Genomic DNA, 14,490 nt, shown 5'->3' on the forward strand with positions numbered 1-14,490 from the left:
CTTTATAAATAAATGTTTGTTTATCCGTCCCAGGTACCATCTGGACGAGCGCCTGGGCGCCACGCAGCACCAGCAGACCCAGTGCACCTCGCCGCTGTCGGGCACCGTCACCCCCTCCCCCTCGGGGGGCGTGGTGGTGGGGGGCCGCGCGCACCCCAAGGCCAGCCAGAACCACAGCGGAGGTAAGGGCTATAATTCTGATTTAATCTTTAGAGTCTTTAGAATGACACAACTGTGACCGACTAGTCACTACCCAGGGCACAGGAAGGACGCCACACAGGGCAGCTTTCTTAACCCTTTTAGGCCTGACGTCGAAATTAAAAAAAAAAGTCTTCTGAAAGAATATATATTCAAAGATTTGTGCCGCATTTTCACCATTTTTCAAAAATAGCAGACCTACAAGCTCATAGCGCGCCACTCGGTGGCGCGCTATGAGCTTGTAGATCTGCTATTTTTCAATAGCTAAATTATAACATAATGTTTAAAACACCAAAAGGGGTTCCCGCCCATAAAGGACAACTTTAGTTTTTTTCAACCAAGGTTCAAGGTTTTTTTTTTCATTTGCTGCTTTCTTTTCGATTTTAGTGGACTAAATCTACAGTTGATTCAGTCGACTAAAATGTGTTTTGACAGGCCTTGATGCCGTTGTAAATAATGGCAGATTTTACACTTTGGTTGCAGATCTACAAGCTCACAACACGTCGCAGCGTGACGCGTTGTGAGCTTGTAGATCTGCTATTTTCAGCATGCACAAACATTTTTCGTCTTGCTTTTAGTTGACGAAAACAACACTGACCATGACTGGTATAGATAATTATTCTTCACTAGTCACTACATTAATTGATGTTGCTTATTAGTAAAAACCCTCTGGATAAAGAGGGCTCCATTTTAATCACCGCTAATTAAACCCCTTATCACTAAACTTCTTTGCCTTTTTTTTTTTTTTACTATTTTGAAAAACATGTTTGAATAGTTCAACTAGCCAATCTACATTGACACGTTGTGAGCTTGTAGACTGGCCATTTTAACTATTCAAAAATGTATAGTAAAAAACAAAAAAGCAAATAAGTTTAGGGATAAGGGGTTTAGCGGTGACAGAAATGGAGCCCATAGTGTCTTGACGAACGCATCTATTATCTATCTATAAAAGCACAGAAAAATGTCCGTCCTTCTGTCTGTAGCCTACACTTCCTTATATTAACCAAGGACTGTCTAAAGAGGATGGGACGCGAAGACCGTAAGGGCGCCGCCATGTTGCTCACAGCATGGTGCTCCATGGAAGGAAAGAAACATGCGCAGTTGCAGACCAAGGAAGCTGAACGCGGAAGTGTTGGCTGCATATAGCCCATTGAGCATGTTTCTTTCCTTCCATGGAGCACCATGTGAGCAACATGGCGTCGCCCGTACGACGCCATGTTGTCTTCGCGTCTCGTCCTCTTTGGACAGTCCTTGATATTAACCTGACTCCATCAGATGGGGCAGTTAGAGAGTACTCTCTACTGCCCCCATCTGGCCAACATCATTTGCTGTTAATATAATCAGAACGGGTAAAGGACTAGTACAATTAATTAACGATTAAGTAACTTTTCTCGCGTATTTCAGGCGGCGACTCGTCGTACAACAACAGTTACCGCGACGACCCGCCCAGCCACCACACCACGCTGCAGCGCCGCTCCCCCAAAGACCACCGGGGGGAGGCCGCGCGCCCTACCCCTCGCCGCACCCCTCGCCGCAGACGCCCCCCACCGCCGCCACCACCACCACCACGCAGCAGCAGACCACAGGGGGCGCCGTCACCGCCACGGAGAAGAGCCGCAGCACGCTGAGCTTCCCCTTCAAGACGGACACGCTCACCAAGCACCGCGGGGGCGGGGCCGGCACCGAGGCCGAGGGGAAGGGGGGGGGGCAGCGCCGGGCGGAAGTTCGGCCTCAAGGTAAGGAGATTACATCATGTTTGGTTTTTATATTAGTTTTTGTTTTTATATCCCACGATTTTGTAACCCATTTTTCACCCCTGTGTCAATTCACCTATAGCTATAAGACACGCCCACTTGGACACTTTCCAGCCAGGCTCATTCATTCCAATGTAAATATCATTTTACACATTAAATACTGGTTTTAAACTCTCTCTCTCTCTCTCTCTACTCTCTCTCTCTCTCTCTCTCTCTCTCTCTACTCTCTCTCTCTCTCTCTCTCTCTCTCTCTCTCTACTCTCTACTCTCTACTCTCTCTCTCTCTCTCTCTCTCTCTCTCTCTCTCTCTCACTCTCTCTCTCTCTACTCTCTCTCCTCTCTCTCTCTCTCTCTCTCTCTCTCTCTCTCTACTCTCTCTCCTCTCTCTCTCTCTCTCTCTCCTCTCTCTCCTCTCTCTCTCTCTACTCTCTCTCCTCTCTCTCCTCTCTCTCTCTCTCTACTCTCTCTCCTCTCTCTCCTCTCTCTCTCTCTACTCTCTCTCCTCTCTCTCTCTCTCTCTCTCTCTCTCTCCTCTCTCTCTCTACTCTCTCTCTCTCTACTCTCTCTACTCTCTCTCCTCTCTCTCCTCTCTCTCTCTACTCTCTCTCTCTCTACTCTCTCTACTCTCTCTCCTCTCTCTCTCTCCTCTCTCTCCTCTCTCTCTCTCTACTCTCTCTCCTCTCTCTCCTCTCTCTCTCTACTCTCTCTCTCTCTACTCTCTCTACTCTCTCTACTCTCTCTCTCTCTACTCTCTCTCTCTCTCTCTGAAGTTGTTCCGGCTGAGCTTCAAGAAGGACAAGACCAAGCAGCTGGCCACCTTCTCGGCCCAGTTCCCGCCCGAGGAGTGGCCCCTGCGTGACGAGGAGGCCCCCAGCACGCTGCCGCGCAGCGTGGAGATGGAGATCATCCGGAGGATCAACCCCGACCTGACGGTGGAGAACCTGGCGCGCCACACGGCCGTCATGAAGCGCCTGGAGGAGGAGCGAGCCCAGCGCAGCAAGGCCTCCTCGGCCAATCAGAGCTCCAGGAGCCGGCGGAGCGGCGGCCGGCACCGCAAGCCCTCGCAGGTATGAATTATGATAGGCTGGGAGGTAAAGGTGAGTTATGATAGGCTGGGAGGTAAAGGTGAGTTATGATAGGCTGGGAGGTAAAGGTGAGTTATGATAGGCTGGGAGGTAAAGGTGAATTATGATAGGCTGGGAGGTAAAGGTGAATTATGATAGGCTGGGAGGTAAAGGTGAATTATGATAGGCTGGGAGGTAAAGGTGAATTATGATAGGCTGGGAGGTAAAGGTGAATTATGATAGGCTGGGAGGTAAAGGTGAGTTATGATAGGCTGGGAGGTAAAGGTGAATTATGATAGGCTGGGAGGTAAAGGTGAGTTATGATAGGCTGGGAGGTAAAGGTGAGTTATGATAGGCTGGGAGGTAAAGGTGAATTATGATAGGCTGGGAGGTAAAGGTGAATTATGATAGGCTGGGAGGTAAAGGTGAGTTATGATAGGCTGGGAGGTAAAGGTGAGTTATGATAGGCTGGGAGGTAAAGGTGAGTTATGATAGGCTGGGAGGTAAAGGTGAATTATGATAGGCTGGGAGGTAAAGGTGAATTATGATAGGCTGGGAGGTAAAGGCTCATGAATTATGATAGGCTGGGAGGTAAAGGCTCATGAATTATGATAGGCTGGGAGGTAAAGGTGAGTTATGATAGGCTGGGAGGTAAAGGTGAGTTATGATAGGCTGGGAGGTAAAGGCTCATGAATTATGATAGGCTGGGAGGTAAAGGTGAGTTATGATAGGCTGGGAGGTAAAGGTGAGTTATGATAGGCTGGGAGGTAAAGGTGAATTATGATAGGCTGGGAGGTAAAGGTGAGTTATGATAGGCTGGGAGGTAAAGGTGAATTATGATAGGCTGGGAGGTAAAGGTGAGTTATGATAGGCTGGGAGGTAAAGGTGAATTATGATAGGCTCGTTAGTTTAGTTTTAGTTAGTTTTGTCTTATTTTTAAAAAATGTATTCACTTAGTTTTAGCCAATTTCCTATTTGTTATTGTTTTTATTTAAATGATAATGCTAATAGTTTTAGTTAGTTTTTTATTAGTTTTAGTGTTTTTTTAATACTTTTTTTCGAAATAAATAGATTAATGCTTCATATCATCCTGAAAAGCTAATAAAAACAAAAATGTATTAAATCAATGAATTACCAGCCGCATTATTATCATCTGCGGGGGTCCGCTATAACTGCCTCTGTGTCAGTTTCAGCTCAGTAGTTTAGGTAGGAACCAAAATTCTCTAAGGCTTCCGGAACTATTGTGTTCTGCGTCACTCGTTTCCGCTCGGACATATTTAAGGTCTGCACATCGATGTCAGCCAATGAGGAAACCAGTTGGACTCGACTACTAGAGGACCCGAGTGGAATAGTAAGAGAGTGGCGACACGCTTTGATCTCACCGCAAAGCGGGTGCCTATGGGCTATAGTTCCAAACATTTGAACTATCCCATTGAGATAGAATGAGCACTTGTTACAATGGGAGTCAAGTAGTCAACACTAGCGTCGCCACTCTCTTACTATTCTACCTGGTAGAGGACTAGCTTGCACATCGTTGTTTGCACAAAACAATGTTTTTAACTCAAATATTTGCTTCAGGGGGAGGGGAGTCCCTGGAACAACACATTTTCAGATGGAGGTTGGCGTGTGTGTCCTTGACATGTAATAGTTTGAGAACCACTGACATATAGAAACATACATTTTTCAGAAAACTGTCATGATTTAGAAGATGTTTGTATAATCTGTTATCGGGTCTAAATGGGTTAAACGACAATGTTTTAATGATTTTATCTTCCATTATTTCGTTTTTTCCGGTCAACTGTACCAACAACCCGTTGCGTTCTCCTTCCCCAGACCAAAGTGGCCCGCTCGCACAGCAAGCCTCGGTCGTCGGGTCGAGGAGGAGGAGGGGGCGACCCGCGCACCCCCGGCGAGGACCCCTCGGCGGGCGACCGGGACTACCGGGCGTACTCGTCGTCGCTGGCGCGCTCGCCGCGGGAGCACGCGGTGGCGGCGGAGCGGCAGCGGGCGCGGCTGCACCTCGCCCACAGCAACCCCAACATCCTGGACGCCTCGGCGCACCTGCCCGTCACGCCCGAGTGGGACGTGTCGGGCGAGCTGGCCAAGCGGCGCACCGAGATGCCCTTCCCCGAGCCCAGCCACGGGCCCTCGGCGCACCACTCCAAGGTGCACCGGTCACACTCCCACACACAGGTACACCCACCTGTACCGCTCACACTGTCCCACACACAGGTACACCCACCTGTACCGCTCACACTGTCCCACACACAGGTACACCCACCTGTACCGCTCACACTGTCCCACACAGGTACACCACCTGTACCGCTCACACTGTCCCACACACAGGTACACCCACCTGTACCGCTCACACTGTCCCACACACAGGTACACCCACCTGTACCGCTCACACTGTCCCACACACAGGTACACCCACCTGTACCGCTCACACTGTCCCACACACAGGTACACCACCTGTACCGCTCACACTGTCCCACACATAGGTACACCCACCTGTACCGCTCACACTGTCCCACACAGGTACACCCACCTGTACCGCTCACACTGTCCCACACACAGGTACACCACCTGTACCGCTCACACTGTCCCACACATAGGTACACCCACCTGTACCGCTCACACTGTCCCACACAGGTACACCCACCTGTACCGCTCACACTGTCCCACACAGGTACACCCACCTGTACCGCTCACACTGTCCCACACAGGTACACCCACCTGTACCGCTCACACTGTCCCACACAGGTACACCCACCTGTACCGCTCACACTGTCCCACACACAGGTACACCCACCTGTACCGCTCACACTGTCCCACACAGGTACACCCACCTGTACCGCTCACACTGTCCCACACACAGGTACACCACCTGTACCGCTCACACTGTCCCACACACAGGTACACCACCTGTACCGCTCACACTGTCCCACACACAGGTACACCACCTGTACCGCTCACACTGTCCCACACACAGGTACACCACCTGTACCGCTCACACTGTCCCACACACAGGTACACCACCTGTACCGCTCACACTGTCCCACACATAGGTACACCCACCTGTACCGCTCACACTGTCCCACACAGGTACACCCACCTGTACCGCTCACACTGTCCCACACACAGGTACACCCACCTGTACCGCTCACACTGTCCCACACAGGTACACCCACCTGTACCGCTCACACTGTCCCACACAGGTACACCCACCTGTACCGCTCACACTGTCCCACACATGGGTACACCCACCTGTACCGCTCACACTGTCCCACACATAGGTACACCCACCTGTACCGCTCACACTGTCCCACACAGGTACACCCACCTGTACCGCTCACACTGTCCCACACATGGGTACACCCACCTGTACCGCTCACACTGTCCCACACATAGGTACACCCACCTGTACCGCTCACACTGTCCCACACAGGTACACCCACCTGTACCGCTCACACTGTCCCACACAGGTACACCCACCTGTACCGCTCACACTGTCCCACACAGGTACACCCACCTGTACCGCTCACACTGTCCCACACAGGTACACCCACCTGTACCGCTCACACTGTCCCACACAGGTACACCCACCTGTACCGCTCACACTGTCCCACACAGGTACACCCACCTGTACCGCTCACACTGTCCCACACAGGTACACCACCTCAAGGTGCACCTGTACCGCTCACACTGTCCCACACAGGTACACCACCTCAAGGTGCACCTACCGGTCACAAATGTGGGGGACTTAATTTATTTGACTAGATGTTTAAACATAGTTTATTTGAAACCAGAAATACTCTCTCACACACTTATGCCATGTGTGTCACCCTCCTTTGTGCCAATGTTGCACTGGTGCCCATTTACAAGCTCACACGATGCAAAGCGATGCATTATGAGCTTGTAGATCTGCTATTTTCAAAAAATAATCTTGGAAAAAAAGTGACAATTGTGGAATATATTTTAAAAACACAAATCTGTCATGGGGGTGCCTGGCCCAACATATTATTAGATGTAGGGTCCTTAGTTGGGCAAATGCATTAATCTGGGGGTCCTTGATAAAATCCCCCGCCCTGCATGAGAGGAAGTATTACTGTAATATTACTGTAGTACAAGTAAGACGCGCAAACGCGGGAAGCGAACGCAGCTCGTGTGTGTGTGGTTGTGTGTGTGTGTGTGTGTGTGTGTGTGTGTGCTACAGCTGCGCCCTGTGTGTGTGTGTGTGTGTGTGTGTGTGTGCTACAGCTGCGCCCTCTGGTGGCGGGCGGGTGGTGTAACAGCGGGACAGACAGACACACAGACACACACACACACAGACATTCAGCCCTTGCTGTCATAGTAAGTGGCTCACTGCGTTCGCAATTAACTGTGGCCCCCGCCCATCAGGAGAGGAAGTCTTACTGTAGCATTACTGTAATATTAACCGTGGCCCTGTCTCCCATCCCCAGGAGAGGAAGTCTCGAGGGGAGCGCCAGGGGGACAAGGCCAAGGAGCGCTCCCGCTCCATGGACAACTCCAAGGGGCCACTAGGGGGCGTCATCGGCGGCCTCATCGGACCGCCCGACTACTACGAGGACCGCAGCCGCTACTACACGGACGACGGCACGCTCCGGGCGGCGGCGGCCGCCACGGCCGCCGCCGCGGCCAATCAGAGCTCCTCCTCGCACTACTCGTCGCGGGCCACGCCCCCCTCGTCGTCGTCCAAGATGGCGACGGCGGGAGGAGATAACCCCTCCTCCTCGTCCTCCCATCACCACCGGGGCGGGCTCACGGAGGGGGGCGGCGGGGGGCGGAGCTTGGAGAAGTGCTCCAATAAGAGCAGGGACAGCGTGCTGCCGGCGTACTCCCCCAAGCCGCCGCACCGCGCCGCGCCTCACGCCTCGTCCTCCTCGGCCCTCCCGCTGCTCGCCGGCGACGACGAGTACTTCAGCCGCGACGCCTCCTCCTCGCTGCCGCTGTCGCTCGTGGCCGACCCCGCGCTGCTGCTGCTGCCGCCGGGGACTCTGGGTAGGAAGGGCGTGACCGGCGCCTGTCACGACGGCGTCTCGTCGAAAGGGGGCGGGGTCTCCTCCGGCGGGGTGGAGGCGCGGCTGCAGGCGGACAGACAGACGCCGCATCCGCCCGACTACAAGGAGGAGGTGTTGTTGGGGGGGAAGGGGGGGGGCAGCCTGCCGCCCATGCCCCTCCCCCCCCTCCTCCTCTCCGGGGGGGACCTCACCCCCCACGCCGCCGCCCTGCTGGCCAACGGACGGCCTCCCCACGCCGGGACACAAGGTCATTGTAGTTTTTTATTTATGTTGTTGTAGTTTTATATTAAAGGTTATTGTAGTTCTATCTTACTTCCTCCTCACGCCTCACAAGGTTATTGTAGTTTTTTTTATTGTTTCATTAGCGATTGCCATTGGAGGAAAAAGCACTCATGGAACTCGTGTTTTAAGGCACTCTTAATTAATTTGTTGACATGTTGACACAGCAGCATCGAACGCGTTTCGGCCTTCAAGCCTTCATCAGCGTTGTCGTAAAAACACATGAAACACGTCATCGGCAGTAAAAGAGTTGAGAGCGTCTGCTGAATGCCTAAATTGTAAATTATACAAGTACAGCGTATCGAGGAAGCAATCTGGTTGGTTGAAATAGCCATCTAGCCGTGCTTCAAACGAGCATGATGGAACGCCTAATCAAATCCAGAGCAAAGTCTGTTGGGTTGCTATGCTAGCGATTTCTTTTTTTGGTCTAGTGGCTACATCTGTCATTACTATTATTATTATTATTGCTATTATTTATTTAGCGAATATCTTCATTATAATGAAATTGAGTTCACGTGCTTTTTTTAAGGGTAACTGTTGTATAATCGCAATATCACACTCGAGCGTCGTGCTTTACCTTCATTAATGGCATTCTGAACTGCTTACGGAACTGGCGTATCGGCTCCTTCCTGCAGCAACGCAGGCGTGCCATTACTGACGGTAACGTATACGCTTCTCTTTCTTTTCCTTTGGGCTTCTCCCTTCAGCCAATCATCTGCCTCCAAACTCACCCTGTCCTCTGCCTCCTCTTCTCTCACACACCAACTAAATTCATGTCCTCGTTTACTTTCACTAACATCCATAAATCTTCTCTTCAGTCTTCCTCTATAGGCCTCCTGCCTGACAGTTCCAACCTCAACATCCTTCTACCGATATATATACTCACTATCCCTCCTCTGTACGCGTCCAAACCATCTCAGTCTGGCCTCTCTGGCTTCATCTCCAAAACATCTGACACGCGCTTCGGTCCCTCTGATGTACTCGTTCCTGATCCTATCCATCCTTGTTACTCCCAGAGAGAACCTCAACATTTTAGTCTCTAAACCAGGGGTGCCCAAAAGGTAGATTGTGATCTACCAGTAGATCACACAGGCTGTGCAGGTAGAACACAGGACATGCCCATAAAATATATAATTTAAATAAAAACTAAAACTATTTTTGTCATCTCCCACTTGAATTAAAGTGACTTCACTTGATTAATTTGATGAATAGACAAAAAGGGAAGCTCAAACCCAAAATGCAATAACCTTTTTCCATTCCCCTTTCCAAGTGCGTTTGCCTAATATGTAACTATTTTCAGCAATGGGATAATATATATTTGTTGGTGGGTAGATCTGGTTGAGCTGGTCATTTTGAAAGTAGCTCTCAAGTCTAAAAAGTGTTGGCACCCATGCTCTAAACCGTACAACACAGCTGGTCTCACCACGTACCCTCTCGTGTAATATTGCTTAATATTGTTAACCTTAACTCCGTAATTAATTAACCCCTGTGATGCCTCCGTCCGTTCCGACAGGAGCGACCACGGCGTCGGAGAAACAACGCAAGGAGATCTTCAGCAAGGACACGCTGTTCAAGCCTCCTCCCAGCATGCCCCTGCCGGGCTACAGCTCCCTGAGGAAACCCTGTAGCGGCGGTGGAGGAGGGGGAGGGGGGGGCCTGGCCCCTCCCCCGCTGGCCTCGGGCCTCTCGTCGTCGTCGTGCGACGCGCTGCTGCTGGACTCCTCCTCCTTCTGCCAGGACTCCGCCCCCAAGCCCCTGGTGGCCTCCATGCCGCCGCCCTCCTCCGGCTCCGCCCTCCTGTCGGGGGGCGGCGGCGGGGGGGCGGGGGGAGGAGCGGCGGGCGAGGCCTCGTCGGGCTTCGACTACTACAACGTGTCGGACGACGACGAACTGGACGACGCGCCGGGGGTGGGAGGGGGAGGGGGAGGAGGAGGAGGGGGGAAGGGGGGCCGCGGGGCGGACGGGAAGGCCCTGGGGGGCGGCGGGGGAGGGGGCGGGGGCGGCACCAAGGCCATGATGGCGGGCGTGGCCGGGGGGACCATGCAGTGGCTGCTGGAGCGCGAGAAGGAGAGAGACCTGCAGCGGCGCTTCGAGAGGAACCTCACCTTCCCGTCCTCGTCCTCCTCGGCGCACGCCAAGGAGAACAGCCTGCCCGACGCGCACCACCACCACCACCACCACCACCACGCACAGCAGGGGGCGCACTCCGCACGCCTGGACAGCATGGACAGCAGCTCCGTCACCGTCGACAGCGGGTTCAACTCGCCGCGGTGAGGGGAGCAACCGCATTTTTACACACAAAACTACTTCGGGCACAAAAAGTTTCTGAAACGTAAAACGTTTCAGAACAAATTGGTGTTGTGTTTTATATCGTTTTCATTGTTGATTAGTCGCCTTTATAACGAGGTACAGCTTGTGAGGATCGGGCATTCCTGGAATGAGCAACACAGCTAAACGTGTGGGTAGCGCGTCCAAAACATTCCAGGGGTCCTTGAGGGAGTTCCAGGGGTCCTTGAGGGAGTTCCAGGGGTCCTTGAGGGAGTTCCAGGGGGTCCCCAGCTATGGTGGAAAGTTAGGAACCAAATGGACCAATTGATCTGTACAACCTACAAATGGGTTAACCCATTCTGACCTGAGATCAGATTCTAAAAAATCAGTCGCTCTTCGATTTTTCAAAAATAGCTAAAGCATAACATGATGCCGACACCAAAATGGGTGCCCGGTCAGAATGGGTTAAATACCAAAAGAAAAATACATTTCGGTTAAACTAACAGTGATTTTACAATATAAATTGGGGGTCCCAGAGATAGAAATGCCATTAAATGGGGGGTCCATAGCCTAATGCATGTCAAACTGGGGGTCCTTGAAATGAAACGGGTTGAGTTTCACTGCCAGAGCCGTAAACATATTCTCTTATAGGGGGTCCCTGGTATATGTTTTCAAATGGGGGTCCGCGGGCTGATTAGTGTCAATGTGGGGGTCCTTGACATGAAACTGTTTGGGAACCACTGCTCTAAGGTATATTAAAAAACCACTTCACCACTTTTCAACCTATCTTCATAAAAACGAAAAATTGGCGCAATTTTTTCTACTCGGTCTGTGTCTCATAGGAGGGCTGTGGGCAGTTTAGAAACTGTCTTCCAGTGACATCATCGATGGAGAATACAAGCTAATAAAAACTGCAGGCTTTCTAGTCCTGAAAAGTTGCAATGCGAAAATGGAAGCCATCGTTCTCACGATAATGAAAATCTAAATATTTTTGTAAAATAAATCTTGTTTAAAAAATAATCTGCCTAATGATGATGTCACTGGAAGATGGTTTCTAAACTGCCCACAGCCCTCCTATGAGACACAGACTGAGTAGAAAGAAATCGTGCCATTTTATTGTGATTATTAGTGAGGACCTATTATATGAAGATAGGTTGAAAAGTGGTGAAGTGGTCCTTTAATTACATAGTTCAATGTTGAAAATGAGTGTGTTTCTTGCCCTTAAAGGGGGTCACTAGCACTAGTGGACTCATAATATGTAATAGTGTTGTAATAAAGCAGTGTCCTACATATTGTAAAGAAAACCTGGAGACTTTGACACTCAGTAATTGGGTCTTATGATCAAAATAAGAACATTATAATGTTGTGTAAAACTGAAAATGTAAAGATTTGCCACACGGACAAGAAGCCAATTCTTATTTGAGTCCTCGTGCGGACTCATTGATGACCCCTGGTGGATAAAAGCCTGAACTGCCACCACAGTGGTGGAAAGTAAATAAGCACAGTAACATTTGGAAGTAACTGTACTGTAATTGAGTACGTTAAAATTGTCAGTACTTTTACTTCTACTCCATTTCATTTCAGAGGCAAATATTGTACTTTTACTCCACTACAATTATTTGAAAACTTTAGTTACTTTGTAGATTTTGATTATTACAAAACAGACATTAACCACTTAGCCAATCTAGCCAATCTACAAGCTCACAGTGTGTTGCGATGCAACACACTGTGAGCTTGTAGATCTGCTATTTTAAATATATTTTCAAACGACACATTTGTAAACATGAAATGGAACATTATGCATAGAGAGTACTTTGTACTTTTGGTACGTTTAACCCATTTTGGGCGGGAACCCCTTTTGGTGTTAGCAACATGCTATGACTTAGCTATTGAAAAATGGCAGATCTACAAGATCTACAAACTGACATAGAAACATAGCTTTTTCAGAAAACTGTCAGGATGTAGAAGACATTTATAGAATCTGATCTCAGGTCAGAATGGGTTAAGTACAGTTTGATGCCAATACCTTTGTACTTTTTACACAAGTGATTTTGGAATTTCCAGACTTTTACTTGTAACAGTACTTATACATTGCAGTATTGGTACTTTTACTTAAGTAAAACATGTGAGATCAGCAGACACCTCTCACCCTCTGGATGTAATTATTGCCCACCAATGACTGACTGTCCCCTCTGTGTGTGTGTGTGTGTGTGTGTGTGTGTGTGTGTGTGTGTGTGTGTGTGTGTGTGTGTGTGTGTGTGTGTGTGTGCGCGTGCGTGCGTGTCCCTACAGGACGAGGGAGAGCCTGGCCTCCAACACGTCGTCCATCGTGGAGTCGAACCGTCGGCAGAACCAGAACCTGGCGCTCAGCCCGGGCCACCTGGGCATGGCCCCGCCCCCTTTCTCCTTCCGCGCCATCCCCCCCGACCCGCCGGCCCCGCCCCCTCCGCCCGACAAACTGCAGAAGCCCAACGCCTGCCTGGCCTCCATCACCAGCGTCTAGCCAGAGGGGGAGGGAGGGGTGGGGGGAGTAAGGGGTTAAAAAGAGACTTGGAATAAAAGCCCCGCCTACCCCCCCCCCCCCCCCAAGCCGCCCATATAAGGACTGTTACAGCGTACGCCTGTCTGTCTGTCTGTCTGTCTGACTGTCAGACTGAACTGGCCCAGTGGAGCCGCCCGCAGTCCCGCTGATGAACTACTACAGCTGTTACACACACTACAGTACACACACACACACACACACACACACACACTATAGTACACACATACACACACTGAAAGGGTACGCACATACAGACACACACACAAATCCAGGCCACCGAGGAACAGCTCTGTTGCACGCACTCGCGCACACACACACACACACACACAGATACTCTCCCACAATGCCACTGGGCAGACTATAACCATGTCATACAACCTCTAGTTGTTTACATACTGCTGCGTGCGTGCATGCATGCGTGTGTACGTACGTGCGTACGTGCGTGTACGTGCGTGACTGCACGTGTACGTGCGTAGTGCGTACGTGCGTGTGTACATGCGTGCGCATGTATGTGTGCACGTGCGTGCGTGCGTGTGTACGTGCGCGCTCTGTGATCTCAGGTCATGTTGTTATTCCCACTCCCATTCCAGCTGCTCCAGCTCAGTGTCTCCCCCTAGTGGTGTCTCCTGGTATTACAAACATAGAACGCGAGGCCTAAAATACAAAATGCAGCTCAGTTATTTGATATTATAATTAATTGTCATGATTTTTGGGGGGCATAAATCCCCCTTACTTACAGATGATCACAGGTGTGACGTGACATTGTAATTGGTTAGCAAAATTACTGGGAGGGGATCTATATTAGCGATTGTGTCCGGCAACCACACTTTGCAATTTGTATAGAATTGCATCTTTCTAGTTGTTATTATTGCTGATGGAAAAACGAAAGGAATCCACCTCCAAGGTGGAGAGTGTGGGACCTCTGTGTCAGCCTCCCTAAACCAGGTGGAGACCAGGTGGAGAACGTGGGACCTCTGTGTCGGCCTCCCAAAACCAGTGGTTCTCAAAGACCACCAGATGGACACTACTTAGCCCACGGACACCCATTTGAAAAGATATGCCAGGGACCCCCATATAGAAGACGACCTTTACGGCTCTGGCAGTGATTCTCAAACTGTTTTGAACCCCCAGTTTGACCAGAATTAGGCCTACAGTTCCCCGGGGACCCCCTGGAACTCCCTCAAGGACCCCTAGGGGTCCCCGGACCCCACTTTGGGAACCACTGCCCTAAACCGTTAGTCTCATAAAAATCTCATAGCCTGCATTCATTTTTATTTTTTTCACTGTAGGCATTTAGCAGACGCTCTTAATCCAGAGTGGACCCCCCCCCCCCCCCCCCCCCC

The 14,490-nt window shown here is 50.6% G+C and overlaps 1 protein-coding gene across 1 annotated transcript in view; it reads left to right on the forward strand.

The window, feature by feature from the left end:
- The window catches only part of LOC310873415 (storkhead-box protein 2-like), a gene marked incomplete at its 5' end in the record, with an annotated part of 104,171 nt that extends 90,594 nt beyond the window's left edge, over positions 1-13,577 (forward strand). The window contains 9 exon segments of the mRNA XM_083785786.1: positions 34-182; positions 1,603-1,704; positions 1,707-1,902; positions 1,904-1,934; positions 2,723-3,019; positions 4,850-5,209; positions 7,480-8,305; positions 9,851-10,607; positions 12,898-13,577. Coding sequence (XP_083641912.1) covers positions 34-182; positions 1,603-1,704; positions 1,707-1,902; positions 1,904-1,934; positions 2,723-3,019; positions 4,850-5,209; positions 7,480-8,305; positions 9,851-10,607; positions 12,898-13,108 — 2,929 coding nt within the window. The 3' untranslated portion in view covers positions 13,109-13,577.
- Positions 13,578-14,490: the final 913 nt, after the last annotated feature.

The sequence above is a fragment of the Protomyctophum parallelum genome, assembly GCF_964188405.1.
Source record: "Protomyctophum parallelum genome assembly, chromosome: 16".
Lineage (NCBI taxonomy): Eukaryota > Metazoa > Chordata > Actinopteri > Myctophiformes > Myctophidae > Protomyctophum > Protomyctophum parallelum.